This window comes from Coccinella septempunctata, chromosome 2 (assembly GCF_907165205.1).
Source record: "Coccinella septempunctata chromosome 2, icCocSept1.1, whole genome shotgun sequence".
NCBI classification, from domain to species: domain Eukaryota; kingdom Metazoa; phylum Arthropoda; class Insecta; order Coleoptera; family Coccinellidae; genus Coccinella; species Coccinella septempunctata.
Genome location: NC_058190.1, coordinates 32675006 through 32695377, shown reverse-complemented (window position 1 = coordinate 32695377; position 20372 = coordinate 32675006). Strand labels below are relative to the sequence as shown.

Genomic DNA, 20372 nt, shown 5'->3' with positions numbered 1-20372 from the left:
TAATTATCTTACAGCGTTGCCAAATTTCAGTGTCCCTTAGCTAAGTTTTCGGGGGAACCGGTGCAAATGAGAAGATTTTCGAGTGAAACTATGGGGCGTAGTCTTTCTATAAGTGAAACTTAAGTCTGAGTGGAACCTAGCAAAGCAAAGAGGGACTTTTAAGGGTGCAAACAGGCGTTAATCTCGAAAACTACTGGGTCTATAGAGACAATTCTTAGTATCATATTGTAGCAAATTTAATCTACTAAACGTCCTGAAAAAGATCTTTCAAAATCTAGTTCTTTATGGTTATATGTAATCGCCAAAATTTGACAAAATAAAGATTTTTTCGCGGTTTTTTCAATTTTTGACCAAGTAGCGCTCGGCGCTAATAACTTGTATTATTCATTGAGCTACATTCACAATCAATTCAGGGGCCGAAGTGCACTTCGGCACGGAAGCTTAGCAGATGGCGTTCTCCGTTACCATTCACAATGAAATTCAAGACCAAATTTCTTGCAAGTCGCAAACTATCACTTCGTCAAGGAATTTCGTGCCGGCTATAGATGATGCTGATGCTTATGTTTTGATCAGTTACATTTTTGATTCATTTGAGTATATGGTTCCAAGATTATTGCGAATGGTAAATTTCGTGCCGAAGTGCACTTCGGCCCGCGAATTGATTGTGAATGCAGCTTTAGGCCAACATCATAGTGTCTGCAAAAAATCAGAACTACACCGGATTTTACGCATACTACGTCATACTGGTCATACTTTCAGGCAGGGCGGATTTAGGGGGAGGGGGGGGGGTACGTGTGTGTACTGTGGAGAATTCGTAAAAATGAATTTGAGGTTCATTTCTATCAGTTATTGTTGATTTTTTTGCTCGTCTGCCCGGTGTGCCTCCCACCCAGAAAAAAAATCCTCGATCCGCAGGTCACAAAGTTACTGAATTATTTATTCGATATTATTCCTCACCCTCAGTCTCCACCTGTCCCTCACGATACACTACGGTTTTCAAATGATACCAAAGAAAGAAATCGCAGGAATTTAGATAACGGCAACGTGCAGACCGAAAAATTGTCGGACCACCCCATATCAGAGATATATAGAAGGGGCGCCATATCTACCTATTTTGGTACACATTATTTCATTTCATTTTTACGTCTAAAGACGACATTCAACCCATATATAACAACAAGGGTAAGTTGACGTTTATCCATTCAGTGAAATAAATTGAAATAACATGAACATGACACTGGATAAACTTCATACTCGACTATTTATTTTTTCCTGGATATCTGCCTTTGTAGATGATTCTTTCAAAAAACCAGTGTATGCCTACACTTTTGAACTAAATTAATTAAAAATTAAAAATCCATGTCGCCGCAAATTAACATTTGCGGCGACATGGACGAATTCTCACCAGATATCATTCTGCGCGTACAATCACCTTGCTGCGGTGAAAAAAACTCTACAATTCCCTATTTTCCTCGATTTAGCTACGCCCTACGACGTTAGTCGTCCTAATTCAAATCGAAATGATTATATTATATCGATCATGCCCCTGCCTCGCCTCGTCGTACCGTCACCTACGGGTTCAATGCCTGATACTATGCAATCCCGGGTAAATTTTATTCCTTGCCTAAATTCGTATTTCTTCAACTGGACATATCTCACGAAACATCCGCTCTAAGGAGCACTTTTCATCCGGAATAAATGCCGCAGATAAAATAAATACAACCCCATATACCAATAAACCAAAATAAAGTTCTATATGTATATGGGAAAGAGATAATATTTATATAATTATATATTACAAAGAAATTGATCGGCTTCTAAGTATCGAAAAAATAGTTATTTTCCCGACAATTATTGTAGAAAGTGTAACAGACTTATTTAACAATCAGAGTAACATTATTTCTTTTACATTTTCATTATATTCCCTGCACTAATTCAAGTTTTTTTTATAGGTCGAGTATAAAGCTGCAAGTAGTCAACATTAGCATAAATATGTTATCAGAGAAGCTATATGTGCTAATGCTACCAGACGTTGATGCCGATACGTCGCTCATAAGCATGGCCAATGAGTAAAATATGAATAGTTTGGAAACTAATGAATCGTGGTTTTAACAAAAACGTCTTATATTATGATACTTGTTATACCAGGAAATTCCAATGATACTAGGGCAAGATTAATGACATCCCCATATTCAGAGCTCAATTCATACAAAGTTCACAAGGCAAAGCAAAATGCAGTTTAAACCTACAACTCTTTTATACATTTCTACATATTTGTTAGACAAGGCATAGGGTTAGCTTTTTGTGTATTCTTCCGGCTAGAACAATAGAACGAACCAGAACTCCGTAATATGTATATCCATAATGTTGTTTAATCATGTACACAAGATTTAGTTCTGTATATTTCTTTTCAGCCTTTTGGTTCTGATAGATTTTTTAATGCATGTCAACCATAAAGTAATCATTTCTATTGACATGGTTTCAAAACTTCATTCAAGAATTCTTTGCCAGTAGAACAAGGATTACTGTAATCTTATAACTGTATAATGTAAGGAACGATGAATAAATAAGAAAAAATAAGATACCAAACTTAAAAAATTTATTTATATATCAACTTAAATGTTATATGTGGTCTAGCTATTCACAATCAATATTTTTTTTCTCCTCTTGACTCTCCCAACAACTGATGAGTTTCTCCATTTCTGTCTGCTGTGCTCGAACTTGACTTCTCAAATCTTCTATTTCTACTTGGAGTATTGATGACACATTCCTAACCTCGTTTAATTTTTTTTTCAACATTTTCACTTGTTTTTTCAAGTGTTCTCCTTCAATTGACTCAACATCGCACTTACCTGTTTCAGGCCTCCTGGAAACAGGACAGATTTGATTATTATCTTCAACTTAACTCTTTTAATTCAAAGACAAGGTTGGTATTGTGTGAATGAATGTTACCCTTAGATGTCGTAATGTGTTTAATCTTAATCAAAATCTTTCAGAACTGCAAAAGCAGTATGAAGACATAAGCTCTAGGATAGGGAAAAAATTTCAAAACACCATTGAGCAAAATATTTTCTGAAATTAATCTCCTGAGTTCACTAGATCTACTTTCGAAGATGATAATTTAGAAACACTTGTAAAAGGCTTATCGACAGTATTTTTCAGAAAAAAAAAGGCAAAAAATTATGTAGATTTGATGAAATAAGACCTCAGAAAAGAGGGGAATATCTTTTTCATAAAAATCCTACCAAGAAGTTTCTTTGATGATAATAGGTCATTTTGTTTGCATAAAAAGTGTAGCACTTTTCTACACTCGATTTTAGAATTCGTTTGCTGATTGAATTTACAGCAGTGTAGAGGAGGTGTAGTTTATCTACATCTCCTTTTGACTATGTGTAGATAAACTACAATTCCTCTACCCTGGTATAAATCAAATCGAGTGTAGAAAAGTGCTACACTTTTTGTGCAAACGAAAGGACCTAATGTTGTATACTGCTGAAAGTGTTGTGAAAAAATATTTGAATATTCAGTCCTTCTATGCTTGTTTGCACCAACAAATTTAACGTCCAGTTTCATAATCAAATTTAAAGTCACTTTAAACTTTCTTCCGTGTCATTTTTATTGGGGGTGAAAGGAAGCTTCAAAATTAAAGCGACTTCAAGTTTGCTTATGAAACTGACCGTTAATAATGCTTTACAAAATGCTATACTTATTTCAGTGATTCCTACAGTGACTGCAATGGTAATCAGAGAAATGAGTAAGCCTGAAATTTATTGGTGCAAACGGGTATTAATGTCATAAACGTTCAACTGCATTAATCATGTTAATATTAGACGAACTTTATTTGTAATATTTTGAAAAATAAAATAAATGCTTAGTATCAGCAAAGAAGAACACAAGGCTTCTTAGATACAATTTCATCTCTGAAGACAGGCTTATTCACCTATCCTTAGAGCTATTGAACAACAATTTTTAAATAAAAATTTCTGTTGAAATATAAATTTGGCTTCATCAACTAGTTTCCCATTTTTTTATTACCTACCATGCGGGTCCATTGCTTTCTTTCTCTAATTCATGCAGGTTTTTGAGTTTCGTATCAAGATCAATGCTGGTAGATAATTTTTCTATCACAGTAGACATGGCAGTTGACAATAAATTGCTGTTATAATTCACCAACTCATTTTTCACTTTCAGAATAGTAGTTATTTTATCCACATCCTCTAAACTGAAATAAAACGTAGCAATTGAGAATCTCCTCATAGCCAATAATTTGCCTTTATTTCAATTGAATACAAAGCCAGAAAATGGGAAAGAAATCAGGCCGGGACTGGTGCAATATGAATTTAATAAAAACATATTGGCACTAATCAAGACCTGATCTCTAAACCTCATAATATAGTATTCTTGAAAATTGAAAAATTGGATCTCCACATCTGCTTTCCCTGTTAAAATGTTGAAAGTAGTAGGTGTACCAAAAGAAAAAAACCGTTACAAAGGCATTTCAATCAACAAAGGCCGTTGACATCTCACCTCACACAAGACGCTAATTTGTTGATGAATTTTTCAAACTCGTTATGAGCTGCATTAGGATTTTCTCTATAATTAGACATTCTTATTGAAAATTATAATGGAACATCCAAATTTATACTTTTCAAGGAAAAATATACATGAAAAAGTTGCAAACTACAAACCAAAAGTTCAAAACTTAAAGTTCAAGTCACAGAATAATATTTCACCACATGGTTTTGCGCACAGAACATGAGGCATAAGGAGCACAGAACACTAATGGGAGGAGAATCTTTTCTTCGGTCTGTCATTAATTTTATTTTCGGATCGTAATCAAGCATATCATTAGTAAATATTTCTTCTGTTAACTAATGATTAATTCATGCTATCCTGAGGATTTATCAATGTTCCGAATAATGTATACCTTAATGAATGCATTTCTTTTAATGCAAAAAAAAGAATGAGAATTTGTTACTAAAGGTAAAAGTTTTATCATTATTAAATGTGTCATTATCATATAACACCTTAATGTGACCATTTTAGAATCCAATAAACTGAAAAACATGTGTCTAGATTTCTGTGTCTGCTCTTTCCAGTGACCTTGTCTCGACGTTCATTTGTCATTTCCAATCATTTCACCTTGACAAATATTCAACATGGCCACTTGACAGTGACGTTTCTGTTTACATAATTGCCAATATTTAATATTCAGTGATAGAAAAATAATATTCTACAATATAAAAGAAGTTATCAGATAATTGAGAAGTGCATAATATCTATTGTGATATCTGGTGTTATCAGATTTATCATTGTTGTATAGTGAAACATATGATACTAAAATGATAATAACCTAGTTGAAAGTCTTGAAAGTTTTATTCAAAAGCTGAATGTATTGGATATGTTTTGCTCTGTACGTCTTCAAGTAGCTATTGGTCTTCATAACTAAGTAATGTAAGTATTTCTGAAGGATATTTATTATTAAAAAAATTCCAAACTATGTTGATTTAGGCTGACATTTCAATAGAAAGTTCCCTTTGTCTAACATTGGTTTTTGCGACCTAAATACCATTGAACGCGATAATCTACTTATTATTTTCAGTAGTCCGATTACCTATATAGAGAATCATAACAAAAGCCAAATATTGAATATTACGAATCATTTCCTATTTCGATTTCTTATGATGAAGTATATTGAGTTAAAATGAGGATGTAGAATTTAAATGTATTTTGAGTGAGGAAAGGCAATGATGACTTCATGTCGTAATATTGTTACACTATAGATTTTTCTTTCTAGCATTCTGTCTTGAGATAGTTGAGATAATAATGTAGTAATCATTGTTTAAAAATAATACCTCCAATTCCAAATGCTCAGTTGTAGGTTCATGATACTGATAATGTTTAGGTTTAAGATCGAAAAGTTTTGGTGTAGGTGGGTTTCAATTTTAGAGATTACTATAATAATTTTATCGTTCTATCCTCTCTTCTATATTCTGACACAAAAGCTTAACTAGAATAGTACAAGTAAATGAAATCGAAAATGATGACGTATTTGTAGAACCTGCAATCATTTTTCAACACCACGAGTTCTTACTCATTCCTGATTTCACGAAATCTTCTCCTTCTCTACGCCTTTGTTCTTTTTTTGGTACTGTTGATAATAGGTGACTTGATTTGGTTACCAGTTATTGTGTTCTAATGGTCTAATGCCTCTTCATCTTGAGTGATGCTGTTTTGGCTAAGGCTTTCCATTTTCAGTTTATTTTAGAGCTCTTTAACTGTTCTGGACTCTCCCTGCTAGATAATTTTGCGTCAATATTCTCAAGAATGTTAAGGCTGTTATCTGAGGCAGAAAGTTTTTTGGATGGGCAGTTTTCTTTACAAAGGTGCTTCTTTAGGCCACACCTATGAGAAGTAGTTGTTTTTTTCGTAGGAATCATACCTGTTTTAACAAACGATGCCTTAAATTAAGAACACCTAAGCTCATTTACGTGGCAGTTCTGCCAACACAGTAACGATTTCGTTGTCACCAATGTTTAGTTAGAGGACGATATAAAATGTTTCCTGAAAGTTGTGTCCCCAAAATCGTAGCTGTCGTAGTAGAAATGTCACTCAAATGGGCGTAGGTGTCCCTTAAAATTGAAATTTAGAGATAGTTGGTGATTTCACTATAACCAAGTCATCATTCAGGACGAGTGGGACGTAGGAGTTGTTACTCTGATGAAGTCAGATAAGACTGAAACCAAGGAAAACATACTCCGAGTGATGGTGGGTAGCTGGTTCGATTCTAACATTGCTATATGTTTATATCGATTGCTGTTGTGCGTCTCGAATGCTTTATACTGCAGGCAGTACTCCAGTACTGTGTGCTGCTCTTAGGGTGTTCGGTATTGTACTTCGAACTGGTCGGAATTCTGTGAATCGTTCGTTGAAGACAACCAGAAGGAGGGTACTTATCATTGAATATATTCCATCCATAAAACTATGTTACAATGGGACCTGCAAATAGATAGCAGAGGCGAAGCCGAAGCTAGCAAGCGAGCGAGATAGTAGACATTTTTTTTGCCGAGGTGCATTACATTGCTTGACCAAAAATTATTGTGAGGTGAATTGAATAATACAGTAAAATATAAAATTCGATTGGTTGATGGGTAAAATGTTATGCTCTTGGAACAGAACTATTTCTTAAAACAAGGCCGATGAGTTTCGATTTTTTTTATCTTCTTCAGGACTCTATAGTGGAATATACACAATATAGCACAGTCGACAACTAGAAAAGGGACATCACGAACGTGTGAATGTAATCTATAATTATCATTAACCTCATACATACTACATTGTTCTAATATTGCAGTTGATATTAAAGAGCAAACTCAACTTTTTGCACTCGAATCAAATTTTCAGCATTTATCACACAAACAAAATATGGTCCTAAAAAAATACTCATTTCTTTTTAGAGCGTTTTGTGTGGCCCGTATATGCAATAATGGGCTATCGCAACTCATTTGGTGTTGTGTAGTATCATCAATTGTGGATTTACATGTTAAATACGGGTTTAATATGTGTTAGAAGTCATCCAACTTGAACAATTGGTGAGTTGGTTGAACGAAGATTCAACTCAAGAAGTTGCTATTCGTCTCTGGGTTTCTCAAATTATAGTTAGCACTTAAATCGTGGAATCGCCCTCGTACAAGGAAAAGTTCTGCGTATACTCATGGGCGTGGAAGAGCAAGAGCTACAAGCGTCGCATAAAATCGGCTAATACGGTCAACTCCACTATGAAGTACCTTCAGAATATCCCGAATATTGGGATAGTTTCTGGTCAAACAATCCGGAATAATAGCTTCAATTTGAGGGAAAAAGATCCGTCAGGCACTCGCGATTGAGTAGGGGACAGCTGCGTATAAAAATATAAGAAATGGAACACACTGATGGAGATGTTGCAGATTTCGTGTGTATCAGTCTGATGGCGAATGTTGATGTGGCGACAACGGGGGTCAACGACATAATGAAAATTTACAACTCTTTTTGGTGGAGGTTCAGTTTGTAGTTAAGTAGGCATTTGTTTTGATGGACGAACAGGTCATAATATCCTCATTAACGAAACCATGACAGCGACAAGGTATCAAATTAGGACTGAAGAAACCTAACCTAACCTATTAGGTTCCTTTTGCCTGGGACAATTTTATGTTAATTCGACGATAAGGCAACGATCGCACAGAAATGCATGACATTAACTGCAATGTCACAGCAATTACACCGCTTACCTGACCCACCGCAGACATTACAACAGTTCGCCAATACTTTAACGGACATTTGGTAAAGTATTCAAAGGTTTATTTTTTACTCTACTAAAAGCTAAAGGAGGTCACACCTGATATTGAACCTTGATTTAAGGAAGCCTGCAGTCTCCACCAGGTATAATTTACTCTTTTTAGTTCTCTACTATGTTGTCGCTTTAAAGCTGTCTTGTTTACTGTTTACATTTCTGGCAGGTTAACTGTATGTAGACACCTAACTCAGTACATCAGTAGTACCAGTTGATATTCAGGGTGTTTCAAATTAAGTCGGCACTATTGCCAACTCCGTTATTATTGATGCTACAAATTCAGATAAGTGGGCAGATAAGTAGCATTTTTAATGGCCTTCTCGGTGCCGAAAACTAAAACAAAATTGATAGTCGCGTTCTCAAAATTTTTAATAAAATGTGACGGGGTGACATCGGCGATTCAATTCTTTATATAATTATATTTTTTACAATTATATATTGCACAGATTTTCATAGCGATATATGCCAAAATTACGCTGAAATTCAGGAATAACTGAAAATTATTCGATAATCCTAATAATACCTCTCACGTGGTAATTTCTACTTTTCAATTGACTCGGTACGTAATTCAGGCTATTGCTCAAAGATGTCACACCTTTTCGTATTCGAGGTAGCATCCGTAAAGCAACCTTAAGAAAATGAGCGACTTGTATATGCAAATATTTATTTCATTTACTAGTACCTACGACAAATTTCTTTGTTTTGGCGAATAAAACCTCATGAATATCGAAACATCCAATTTTAGTATGACAATATTTTTTTTGGGTTTTTGGACAATCATGATGTTTTTTCGCCAAAACAAAGAAATTTATTGTACTATAAAAAGTGCTGAAAACGTTTACAGGATTTTTATAAGACATTGAAATGCTAGCTGGGTAGTGAATTAAATAAATATTTCCACATAAGTCGGTCATTTTCAAATTTAGGAAGAACGGTGAAATGAGCTTTGTTGTTTATGTTATAACGAATCGAAATGCATAATGAAATATAGTGTTCCATTTATAAAAAAAATTATTTTATTTTCGGCATCGAGAAGACTATTAAAAATGCTACTGGTTTGCCCATTTAACCGAATTCGCAGCATCAATAATAACGGAGTTGGCAATGGTCCGACTTACTTTGAAACACCCTGTATGAAATCGTTTATTCATTTCCCTCATACAGGGTGTTACCGAATAATTGCGGATGATTTTAGGGGCGATTCCTTGCCGAAAATTAAGGAGAAAAAGGGAAAATTAAGTTGTTAAAGTAGGTATATTTTATTTTCAAATAATCACATTTATGAAGAGAAAAAAGAGCAATCTTGAAATGAAACATCTAAGGTGGACATTTTGAACTTAACCACTACCTTCACCTTTTCAGCTAAATTTTCATACACTTCAAATAAAAATACATTATATTGAGGTGCCGCAGCATTGTATCGTTATCTCGTATGAAATATCACAAATATTTGGCAGCTTCCTTTCTCGATCACATTTTTTCAGTCAAGAATGACCGTAAGGAAGAGGTTCACTTCTGAATCAAAAATAACGTCTGGCAATTCCTCTGGATCAATTTACATTAAGCAATCTCAATCTTGATTTATAAAAAAGCCCACACAATTTTTTGATAAGGAATCACTCCTTGAATTTCGTCGCAACTATTCATAAATAATATTATACGATCCGCGAACAAAACCTCAAAACCCTTTTACAAAGTCGGGACTGGGCAAGGATCCCGAATAAGTACAAGAAACTTGTTTGGTAATTGAGTCATTTGATTTCGTCAGTCGGGACTGGACACAGATCCCGAGTCGGGACTCTAGTCACAGCCTTGTTTTTAATAGGAAACTGTTGCATTGAGGACGACAATACAGGAGTCGAAAATATTTGCAATGAATCGTTCTTTGCAACAAATATTTTTGAATTGAATAGATCACAACAAAATTGGAAAAATAGTAGCTTTTTTATTGGTGGAACATGCCCACTTAATGTCATTCCTTCAACTTTCCAGAACTAATTTTCGAAAACGTGCAACTTTACAGGAAAAGTCTAAGAGCTTTATTATACATGAGACAACCCCTTTAATAATAAGTCACCCTCTAAAAACCTAATGATATAGTATATAACATTACTAGCAAGGTAAGAGGGTTTTTACTGGAGAATGGAGCCAGTAAAACCCGTTACCTTTTCTTGTATTGTTTTATATTTTATTTGTTTTTCATTTGTAAAAAGGTTAGATAAATTCCAAAAAAATCTCAATTTGTCGCAAATGTTGTAAGCTATGGAAGCGATGCCATGAACATGTCTGTTTATTTTTCTTTACATTTGTTTTGGCGAAAGCGAAAATGAATGTACCAAAAGAAATTATTGAGGCAGCCAGCAGTGTAGCTTCAAGTTTATTACCTGCAAAATCAGCTTCAAGGTACGAGCGAGAATACGACGACTTCAAAAAGTGGCAAAACAAAAATATTGTGATTGGGGTAACTGAAGATGTTTTGTTGGTCTACTTGAAACTATCAGCTAGATTCAGCCCTAATACTTTATGGGCAAAATGGTCTATGCTGAAAAGCTGCTTGGAAATGGAAAAAAAAGCCCCTGTTCGCAGGTTTGTTTTCCTTAAAAAATTTATTGAAAAATATGACGTTTGGTTGTCATTTGCAGATTTCAAAAGGTAATAGCGTTTCTGAAACGAAAAAATAAGCGTTATACGCCAAAAAACGCCAAGGTATTAAGTAAAGAAGAGGCTGAACAATTTCTTTTACATGCTCCTGATGACCAGTGGTTGCTGGCGAAAATTGTAACAGTATTTGGGATTTTTGGATGTTGTCGATGTGACGAAATTCTCTCCTTAAACATGAATGATGTAGAAGATATGGGAAAATACGTTATTGTGACATTGCGGCAAACAAAAAATTTAACAACAAGAAGATTCACCATAACCGATGATGTCTGCAGCTTCAAGCCTTGCATGTTATACAGAAAATATGTAAATCTTCGGCCTCCTGGAACAGAAAGCCTAAGATTTTTTTTGACATACCGACATGGAAAGTGCATTTCCCTTATTGCTGACCAGCACACTATTGGTGGTGTCCCAAAGCAAATAGCGAAATATTTAGGTTTAAAAGACCCAGAGTTATACACCGGCCACTCTTTTCGCAGAACTGGAGCCACTATGGTTGCGGATTCGGGTGGAGATATTTTAGCACTAAAGCGTGCAGGAGGGTGGAAGAGCACCGAAATTGCGATGAGTTATGTCGATGATTCGGTCAACAAAAAAATCGAAATGTCTAACAAATTATTTGGTAGTAAGGAGAGTACAAATGTTCTGCAGTCCTCGAGCTCAGCAGTTTCTGAGTCAACAGATGGTTCATCATCATCAGTATCAACTCTTTCATCATAAAAAATCTGTGTTACTGGAAATAACAATTGCACCATGATTTTCAACATATATGACGATAAAACAAAATTTTCTTATGTGAATAATACTACTAACTTGTAAAAATTTTGCAAGTTAACTGTCAGTTTTACAAGTTAGTGACTTGATAAAATAAACTTTCTTGATTAATATTGTGATTTTGGAAACTGACGTTTACAAATGAGAAACAAATAAAAATTATTGTAAGCAAAAGTACATATTATAAACTAGAAGTGTGTTGGGTAATGTGCTTGTGTGGAAAGCGGCCATCTGAAATTTCTGCCAGACTACTTGGCTACGTATAGCCCCGTGGCCGCGCGCTCGAGTTACGTGTGTGAATTATAGCGTCGTCTTCATCCGATCGGAATGCGGCATTACGCGCCAGGCGACAGGTGAGGTGAAGTAAAAGTTTCTTTTCACTGTCATCTCTCGCGTACGGAAAGATGGAAGAGAGAGAGATCGTTTAAATGCGTAACGTAAACAAACCACCGTTCTGGAATCGGCGCCGCGGGCGATACCGCATTCCGAGCGTCCCGCGAGAGCTTTCACGGGGCGCTCCGGAATGTTTTTGGGGGACCGCTTTGAGACGCGCCGCCGCCGCCGGCCGTTCCGCGCCCCCGGCGGCGGTCACGTCGAGATTCCCCGTCGCCGAGACGATAATTATCGCATCGGACAATGCCGGTACCGGCTCTAGAAACCGCGAAACGCCAACGTCGTCCGCATTGTTACAATGTAGGAAATGTCAATTAAAAGTCGATAGTATGCTGGTATGTACGAAGGCGTAGAGGGGCCAAGGAATTATTTTATTTCCAATCCCGACTTATGAGTCGGGATCTCGAGATACCTAGATAAAAGTCGGGATTATAACCTATAACTTTATGTCAAAGTCAGCTGACCGTTGTCGTGGGACACAAAGGATTTTATTGAACCGATGTGTGTTGAAGTCTTTGATTTCTATGCTTTTGAGGCTAATGAGAAAATGCCCGCTTTTTTTGTGTAGTCTATACCTTTTCAAGTTCAAATTGGCGCTAATCAAAACCAAAATGACATAAGTCAAAATCAAATTGACAATATCAATTTCAAACTGCCATTAATCAGTAGCAAATTGGCATTAATCAATTTCAAATTGGCATTTATCAATCACAAATTGGCAATAAACAAAATCAAATTGGCAATTCTGAACTTGAATTCTTCATTGGAATAAAATGTATTAATGAAAAAATTTTATTGAATGATATACACAGTAAATAACGTCATAATTAATTAAAACTATACGAGAATAACGAATTTTCTCAAAAAATTTATATCTTGCATATCGAATACAGAAAAAATGAATCTTTGGATATGAGCGATGAATTTTGCACAATTGAAACCGTTGCCTTGCCAATATTATTATGAACGATATTCTCTAATTTCTGGAAATTCTGGATTCTACCATTTCATTTCATTTACAGAACAGAGACGAAAGATCGTGTGTTTTTTAATAGGTTATCATATAAAGAGACGATTTCAGACACCCATTGTGTTTCAGAATCAACTTTTATTACTGTTCGCTGTTCTTTGGATACCTATTAAAATTTCATTTCGTAGAGTATGCAAAGATTTGAGAGAATCCGAATACATACTTAGTAATACTTTTCGAGATGTTGCCATCAGAAAAACTCATAATTTTTGACCGAAAAAGACAGAGAAAAAGAGCTGTGTTGATCTGTGTGATCAACTGATTCAGTTCTATTTGAACGTTGATGTTCGATTTTTACAATTGCAATTTTATTATGTTATATCCATTTGAAATTGAAAAATGCCAATTTGAAATTGATTAATGCCAATTTGCTTCTGATTAATGCCAGTTTGAAATTGATATTGTCGTTTTGATTTTGATTAGCGCCAATTTGAGCTTGAAAAGGTATAGTATGGAAACAGAGGTGAAAGGAACGATGTAAAGTTTTTTAAAATACCTCTTTTCGGAATTTAAAGAAAAAACTCGATCAAACGAACTGTCCATGATTCGGAGATCTAACCGCGGGAATAAAATGATTTCCAAAAATATGCCCAAAACACAATAAAACACCACTTAAACTCACGATAAAGCATGGGGATCAGTGGAGGGAAATACTTGTGTGCCCCTCGGCAATGAAGGGTCAGCTGATTTTGACAAATCGTTAGAGTACCCTATTTAAGATCCCTCTGTGTGTTGACAGGGGTGTGTGCACTTGTCATTTTTTACAAGCATCAACATCTAATCAAGTCGGAGGTATGGGATTAAGTTTCATGGCGGCGCCACCATGTCATTTGCTTCGTTCTATCCTTGTTCTATCAAAGATCACAGATAATAATAGTGATCTGTATAATCCCAATCGGTCAACGAGATCAAAAAATTAACTGGACCATTTTCTCAGCTGTTAATAGAAAATAAATATTTGTTACCCTTTAATTTTCGTTGTAAAAACAAATCTGTAGATATTTTAACACTGTCGAAGGGTACTAATCTTCTACTCTGTTATCTGTGAGGGGAATTCAATGTGATTTCAATAAAACACATCAGTTGGCTAAATATCTAAGTGAGTGTGTTCACACTAAACTCGTAAAGAATATTCGTAGACCAAACTCGAATGGATTCATTTTGTTTTTCCATATACAGGATGATTGGTGACGTAAGGGACAACGGCTAAGTGGAGATAGAGGACCTCAAACTGAATGAGACTTTAGGTTTTAAATGTCCCGTAAGGGTATTCGTTTCAGAGATATAGGGTGTTTTATGAAAAATTTCTGAATCTATAAACTCCTATATCTTCGTTAATATGGTAAAATTTTGGCTTATATTTCACAAGATTGTTCCTATAGGCATTCACCTATCACTATTTTTGTATATAGTCAAGGAAGTAGGTATTTGTACGAAAAATCAATTGTTCATCCTACATTGCGTATGGGGAGTCTGGGCGAATGAAAAAATGGGTAGACAAACATGGATCTATGATGGTTAAACGAACTAACTAACCTGAATTCTTTGCCATTGAAAAAACATCCTCACAATTAGGGGTATATGCTCAGAAAATGCTGGGGAGAAACTTTTCTTCCATATCTCTTGAACGGTGCGTGGCCAATGGAAAAAATGGTTGGACAACTACCTACAAACGACCCTGAATTTTTGGTTTCAAAATTGGAATTTGGGGTGCCAACTTTACAATTTTTTTTATTATTGATTTCAATGATTCGATCTATAATTCCACACCATTCAAGATACGTTCTCTCAATTTGGGGGTGCTGCATCGGTGATTGGGCAAATGAAAAAAATAGGTAAGCAAATATGGACTTACCAAAATTCTCATTTGGGGGCCCCATTGCTCTCGCTAATGTTTGACGCTTGTGTGTTGGATTGACTTCATGGAGACATGTTCTGACTGTGTTTAGGGAAATTGAAGTAGCATCTCAAAGTCATTTACTTGCAATTCTGAGAGGCTTTTTTCTCACCGAAAGAGTTACATGATCACACACCTCGGATCACACTTTGACTAATTTTGAATGAATAACGTCCAGTTGCAGGAAAATCCATTAAAATTCAAAACTTCATTAAAATCTTAATCCTCCATTTTCCCCTTCAAAAATGACAGTTTTAAATTTTGATGGGATATCAAATCTTAATGGACTTTCCTGCAACTGGGCCTAAGCCTCTTGCATTCGTATTCGACCAGTCTGAAACATCCTCAGCACTCTTTTGGCATAGTCATCGGATGAAACTTGTGTTGTTATAATGAAAATTCAATTTTCAATAGCGTAGAACCTTTTGATTTCATCGTACAGTAATGTAGACTGTGGAGGGTAACCTCTAAAAACAGTAAAACGAACAGTCGGCAGAAGACCTTATTTTCTGTTCAGAATGAAGGAATACTATTGATACACCAAAAATTTTAACAGAATCTCGAAACGTGAACTGGAAGATTCAGGGGGTGTATTATTTTTGGTGAATCTTTTCCAGGAATGAATATGTTTGGACAATTTGTTCATAGTATCGATTTAGTTGATTCAATAATTTCCTATTACAACTGACATATTTTCATGAAATGCAATCTAGTAATTTTTACAGATGATGTTGCCTTTACTGCTATCGCCATGGGTACTCCAGGCGATAAAATTAAAGGAAAGGTAGTAGAAGACGAACACCTGGATCCTCCAGAACAAACAACCGAAGACACTCCTTCTGTTAACCTTCCAGCTGCTCAGGCCATCGAAGAAATGGGTTTCCTCTCCGCTCCACCACCCCATCTGCAACCTCTCACAAATGTAAATATTCTACCCCAACCGATTGCATCACCTCAAATAATTGGCAAACCTGAGATATTTTCTTCAAGTAATTTAGAACAGGCTCGTATAGAAGATTATTACAGTCAAACCAAGTTCTATCCGAGCATTTACGAACCAAGTACATCATATTCTATCAGTTCAAGTCAAAAGCCATCTAAAGTATTTTACAGTTCAGAGGAACCCGGCCCATCGGGTTTGCAAACGCAAAAAACAAAACCGAGTACAAGTCTGACCAAAATCAATGTAAAGAAAAAAGTTAAAGCTCCTTCAAATATTCAGTTACCTAAGAAACCATTCACCTGTCAAGTCTGCCAAAAAAGTTACACAAACATCGATAAGCTGAACAAGCACCAACAAATCCACTCGACTGTTTCGCCATTCAAGTGCGAGCACTGCAAAAAATCATTCAGTTCTAAGTTCAAATTAGTAAGGCACATGTTGATCCATTCCGATAGAAAACCGTTTAGTTGTACAGTATGTGAAAGAACATTTCATAGAAAAGATCACCTGAAGAATCACATTAAAGTTCATAGTCCAACCAAAAAAATTTACACATGCGAAAAAGAACACTGTAAAAAAGAATACACATCCCTGCTTAGCTATAAGAAACATCTGGCTCTGCATGCGGCGCAAGAAGGCAGCCTGGAGTGTCAAATATGTTCTAGTGTTTTCAGTACAAAAGACGATATTTTATTTCACCTCAAAATACACGCAGGGAGTCGTACTGTTAAGGACCCCAACGAAAAGAAATACAGATGCGAACATTGCGATAGAAAATTTTTCACCAAGAAGGATGTCAGAAGACATCTGGTAGTACATACTGGTATGAGAGATTTTTTATGTCAATTTTGTCCGCAGAGATTTGGGAGAAAGGATCACTTAGGTAGGCATATCAAAAAATCTCATTCGAAAAATTTACCTCCCGAAGATCTAGATACTTCCTCGGAATCAACTAGTGTCAAAGTTGAAACGATCGTTAAGTCGGAGTTAACAACTCCCGAGTTCGAAATGCCTCAAGAAACAACCGAGGAAATGTTTATTGGTGGCCCCGAAATCATACCCTTTTCTCTTGGAGAGGGTACATCGTCTATGATGAAATACGAACCGAAATTTGAGGATGTAGCAGCAACCGAACCTCAGTTTCCCCAAGCTGCCCTTACAACAGATATATTGGGATATTGTTTAGAAAATGTACAAGAATTCGTTCCACCGAGTTATATTGATCCATTCTTGGAAGAAAATGTCAAAGATGATTTTTCTTTGATATTGTCTTCTCCCTCTCAAAGTGAACTGATACAGATTTTCGACATGCAATCGTCCGCATCCTCTTCAACAGTACCAGAGACTACTGTTTCTGATAACAGCGGCCTGCTAACTGAAACTGAAGTTCTGAGTAACCCAGAAATACAGAGGCTTCTTCAGCCTTCTGAAGAAGCGAATCTACCACTTCCTGGGTTCAGTCAAACGTTTCAGTCTCCCCCACCTCCTCATCCTCCACAGCCACCACCTTAAATTCATTTTTATAATTCTGATATCCCATTTCGATTTTTAACAATTTGTCCATGAATCTATATAATACAGTCGATATGGACACCTATTATAACTCTAATGAATTATTATTATATTGCCTCGAAGTCCATCTGAGGTCCTATCTCTGTGTGTATTCACTGAACTACTCAGTTACTTTTTGACACTAATAACAAAAATTTTTAATAATACACCCGATCGTCTCTAGTAACTAGGAACTTTGTTGTGGATTTTTCAATTTTCAACGATAGATACTCGTAACTTTCACCTACAATATCTGCATAGGGAATATCAATCAATTACATATCATTCATCAAAATGAGAAAATAAACGGTTAATTACCAAAAGCAGGCTCAGTACACAGATTTGTTAATTGTTTCAGAGAACGTATGAAAAAATAAAAGAATTACTATCCCTCCCACACCCGACGATGAAGATCAGAGCCGCTGCCAGTTGTATGTTAATTTTTGATTCGTCTAATTTGATAAAAAAAAATTATGTTGAAATATAGTTTTTGATGTTCCGATATTCTCCCAATTCAGCTACATTTCGGTGAAATTTCTCACATGTTTGTTTCTTTTCCGTTGGACCGAATAAATGAATATTAATGCGAAACTTTCTTCATTTTATCTTCTCTAGTTTCATATTGTCGGAGAATTTATTCCTAATATAGATGTACACAAGTCTATCCAATTCTATTATTTTTCGAAACATCATATAGTTCGAGGAACGAATTGATAATTGATTTTTTGGTTTATATATTTCCACATTTGTATTCCGTGGAATAAAGCATGTTTTTATGTACATTGATTCGAAATAGGGGCCATATTTGCCTATTTAGATATCTTGCATATCGTTACATATTTGCTTTACAAATTTGTGAATCTGAACCTCTTTTATCCATCATATCATACATTCATTTTCAAAATATGTAAGGAAAATCTCAGGGAAATTGTCCGCATACTATAATGTGGCTGAATTATAGTTTTGTTTGTTATCCAACTCAGGAGTGAAATTTTAGTTTATTTTTATTATTTTCAAAGATTCGCAACGTATTTATTATTGTTCATTTTGAATTCGATTTTCTTTCAGAGGTATATTGTATAGATATGGAAATCTCAGTGGTTTATCGAAAATATCAATCGTTTTGTTTACATATTGATGAAATGTGAAGTTTTTGTTGCTTTCAACTCATTTTCTGATCAATTGTTTTCATTTTTTATTTCAGAAGATTGTTTCTGTTGTGTATATACTTGTGTTTTATGTATATTGTTGCAGAGTTCATGTTTCTTGTTTACTATCCAATGTGAAATGAATATTATAACACTGCCTTATTCACATTATTTCCATAAAACAAGCAGCTGCAATATCTGGGAGATGAAATTGTATGTGAGTGTGAGTTGTTAATTATTGAAAATTTAGAGATTTTAACTACGTTCTAACCCCCCTTACTTTTCCTTCTTGATGTTGAAAACTATAAAAAATCTGTTGCTTTTCTATGAATTTTAGGTTATGGTTTGAACCTCATAGGGCCTTCGGATGGTCAAATATTTTATGCCTGTTTGTATGTTATTTATATTTTATAGTACCTACACTGTTGGATTTTTATAAAGATTTATTTATGTTATCCACTTAAAATGCATTTTAGTACAAAATTACCATATATTGGGGACAATCTGATCATTTTAAAATTGTATATTATAAAAGGTGTGATAAAAATGATCGTTTGTCTGATAATGAAGTAATAAAATTTTGGACCCATTTCCGTTACTAATAAGAAATCTACCTCATTTTTGCAACAATTCATTGCTGTAAGATCAGCTAGTCATAGGAATAAGATTGTAAATTTATTTAGTTTTATATTACACTAGTTTTAACTGAATTGTGTATGTATATAAAATATTATTGAAACATATGTACAGTATATATTTTTATACAAATTATAGTATTATTTATATTTAAAATCTTGTCTTATCTTTTTCCTCAGCATACTTCCCTTTCGTAAATTATTCCAAATTATTATTAATCTTTGGAGTATGGAAAATCATAGGGAGTTATCAAAATTTCAGTACACGAATAAGGAGGTGTACATTTTGAGTTATGACGTTTTTAGGGGCAGTTTACTAACTAGGCCAATCCAAGTCATGGTCAGGGGGCGGCAAGGTCTTGGGGACTGCAGAATCAGAATATTTTATAAGTAAAAAATGGTATGCAGTTTTGAAAACCAAAAACTTATTGGGATATTTATTTTTTCATCAATTTTGAATTTTTTTATAATACATTTTATTCTGTTACCTAGTTGAAAAATAAATAAGCCCTACAAAGACAAAAAAACCCTGAAAGGCTAGAAGATTTGTTTTATTGTGGTTAAATGAGTTCTTATTGGCGACTCCTAAAATATTAATACCGTCTAGCGGTGAATCACCGACCTACTAAAACCAGTAACCAGTGTACAACCAAAATACTGTTTTGCCAAGTGACTACACTTCTGGTAAATAAACCGAATGAAATGAATTCCGTCAATGTACTGCTTTGAATCTGGAAGTTTTCTTATTTATTCATATATTTTATTTTACTTTCCTCACTATTCTTTCGCGGGCTTTCTACGAACATATTTGAGGTCCTCTCACACCTCTGTGAAGGTACCTACATATAACATACAGGTTTTTAGCGAAAGAATTATTATCAAAATGAATCTGTCGAGAAAATAATAATTGGAGCATTCGCGGTCTATGGCGATCGTTGGGTAGAAAGTAATGGCTTTCGAAAATTTACACCAAGAAATAAGCCAAATAGGTTAATCTCGATAATAATATTA

At 35.0% G+C, this 20372-nt stretch overlaps 2 protein-coding genes across 3 annotated transcripts; one reads left to right on the top strand and one right to left on the bottom strand.

The window, feature by feature from the left end:
* Nucleotides 1–2584: 2584 nt before the first annotated feature.
* LOC123307428 lies at nt 2585–4733 on the bottom strand. The gene is made up of 3 exons (XM_044889727.1): nt 4528–4733; nt 4040–4222; nt 2585–2866 (listed from the first exon to the last, which is right to left on the bottom strand). The coding sequence occupies exons 1-3, from the start codon at nt 4605–4607 to the stop codon at nt 2638–2640; spliced, it is 492 nt and encodes a 163-aa protein (XP_044745662.1). The 5' UTR covers nt 4608–4733; the 3' UTR covers nt 2585–2637.
* Nucleotides 4734–5150: 417 nt separating this feature from the next.
* Nucleotides 5151–18026, top strand: LOC123307304 (zinc finger protein PLAG1-like). 2 transcript variants are annotated; one of them, XM_044889552.1, is made up of 3 exons: nt 5151–5454; nt 15810–16006; nt 16886–18026. In XM_044889552.1, the coding sequence occupies exons 2-3, from the start codon at nt 15836–15838 to the stop codon at nt 17537–17539; spliced, it is 825 nt and encodes a 274-aa protein (XP_044745487.1). In that variant the 5' UTR covers nt 5151–5454; nt 15810–15835; the 3' UTR covers nt 17540–18026. The 2 variants fall into 2 exon arrangements, with proteins under 2 accessions (XP_044745487.1, XP_044745486.1); XM_044889551.1 differs by having other exon boundaries at nt 15810–18026.
* Nucleotides 18027–20372: the final 2346 nt, after the last annotated feature.

Excerpts from the sequence above, each read along its gene's own strand:
- LOC123307428 (XM_044889727.1), bottom strand. The coding sequence starts at position 4,607 with ATGTCTAATTATAGAGAAAATCCTAATGCAGCTCATAACGAGTTTGAA. Across the intron at positions 4,223-4,527 it reads AAATTAGCGTCTTGTGTGAG|TTTAGAGGATGTGGATAAAA; the intron begins GTGAGATGTCAA and ends GTTTTATTTCAG. Across the intron at positions 2,867-4,039 it reads GAAAGCAATGGACCCGCATG|GAGGCCTGAAACAGGTAAGT; the intron begins GTAGGTAATAAA and ends TCCTGTTTCCAG.
- LOC123307304 (XM_044889551.1), top strand. The coding sequence starts at position 15,836 with ATGGGTACTCCAGGCGATAAAATTAAAGGAAAGGTAGTAGAAGACGAA.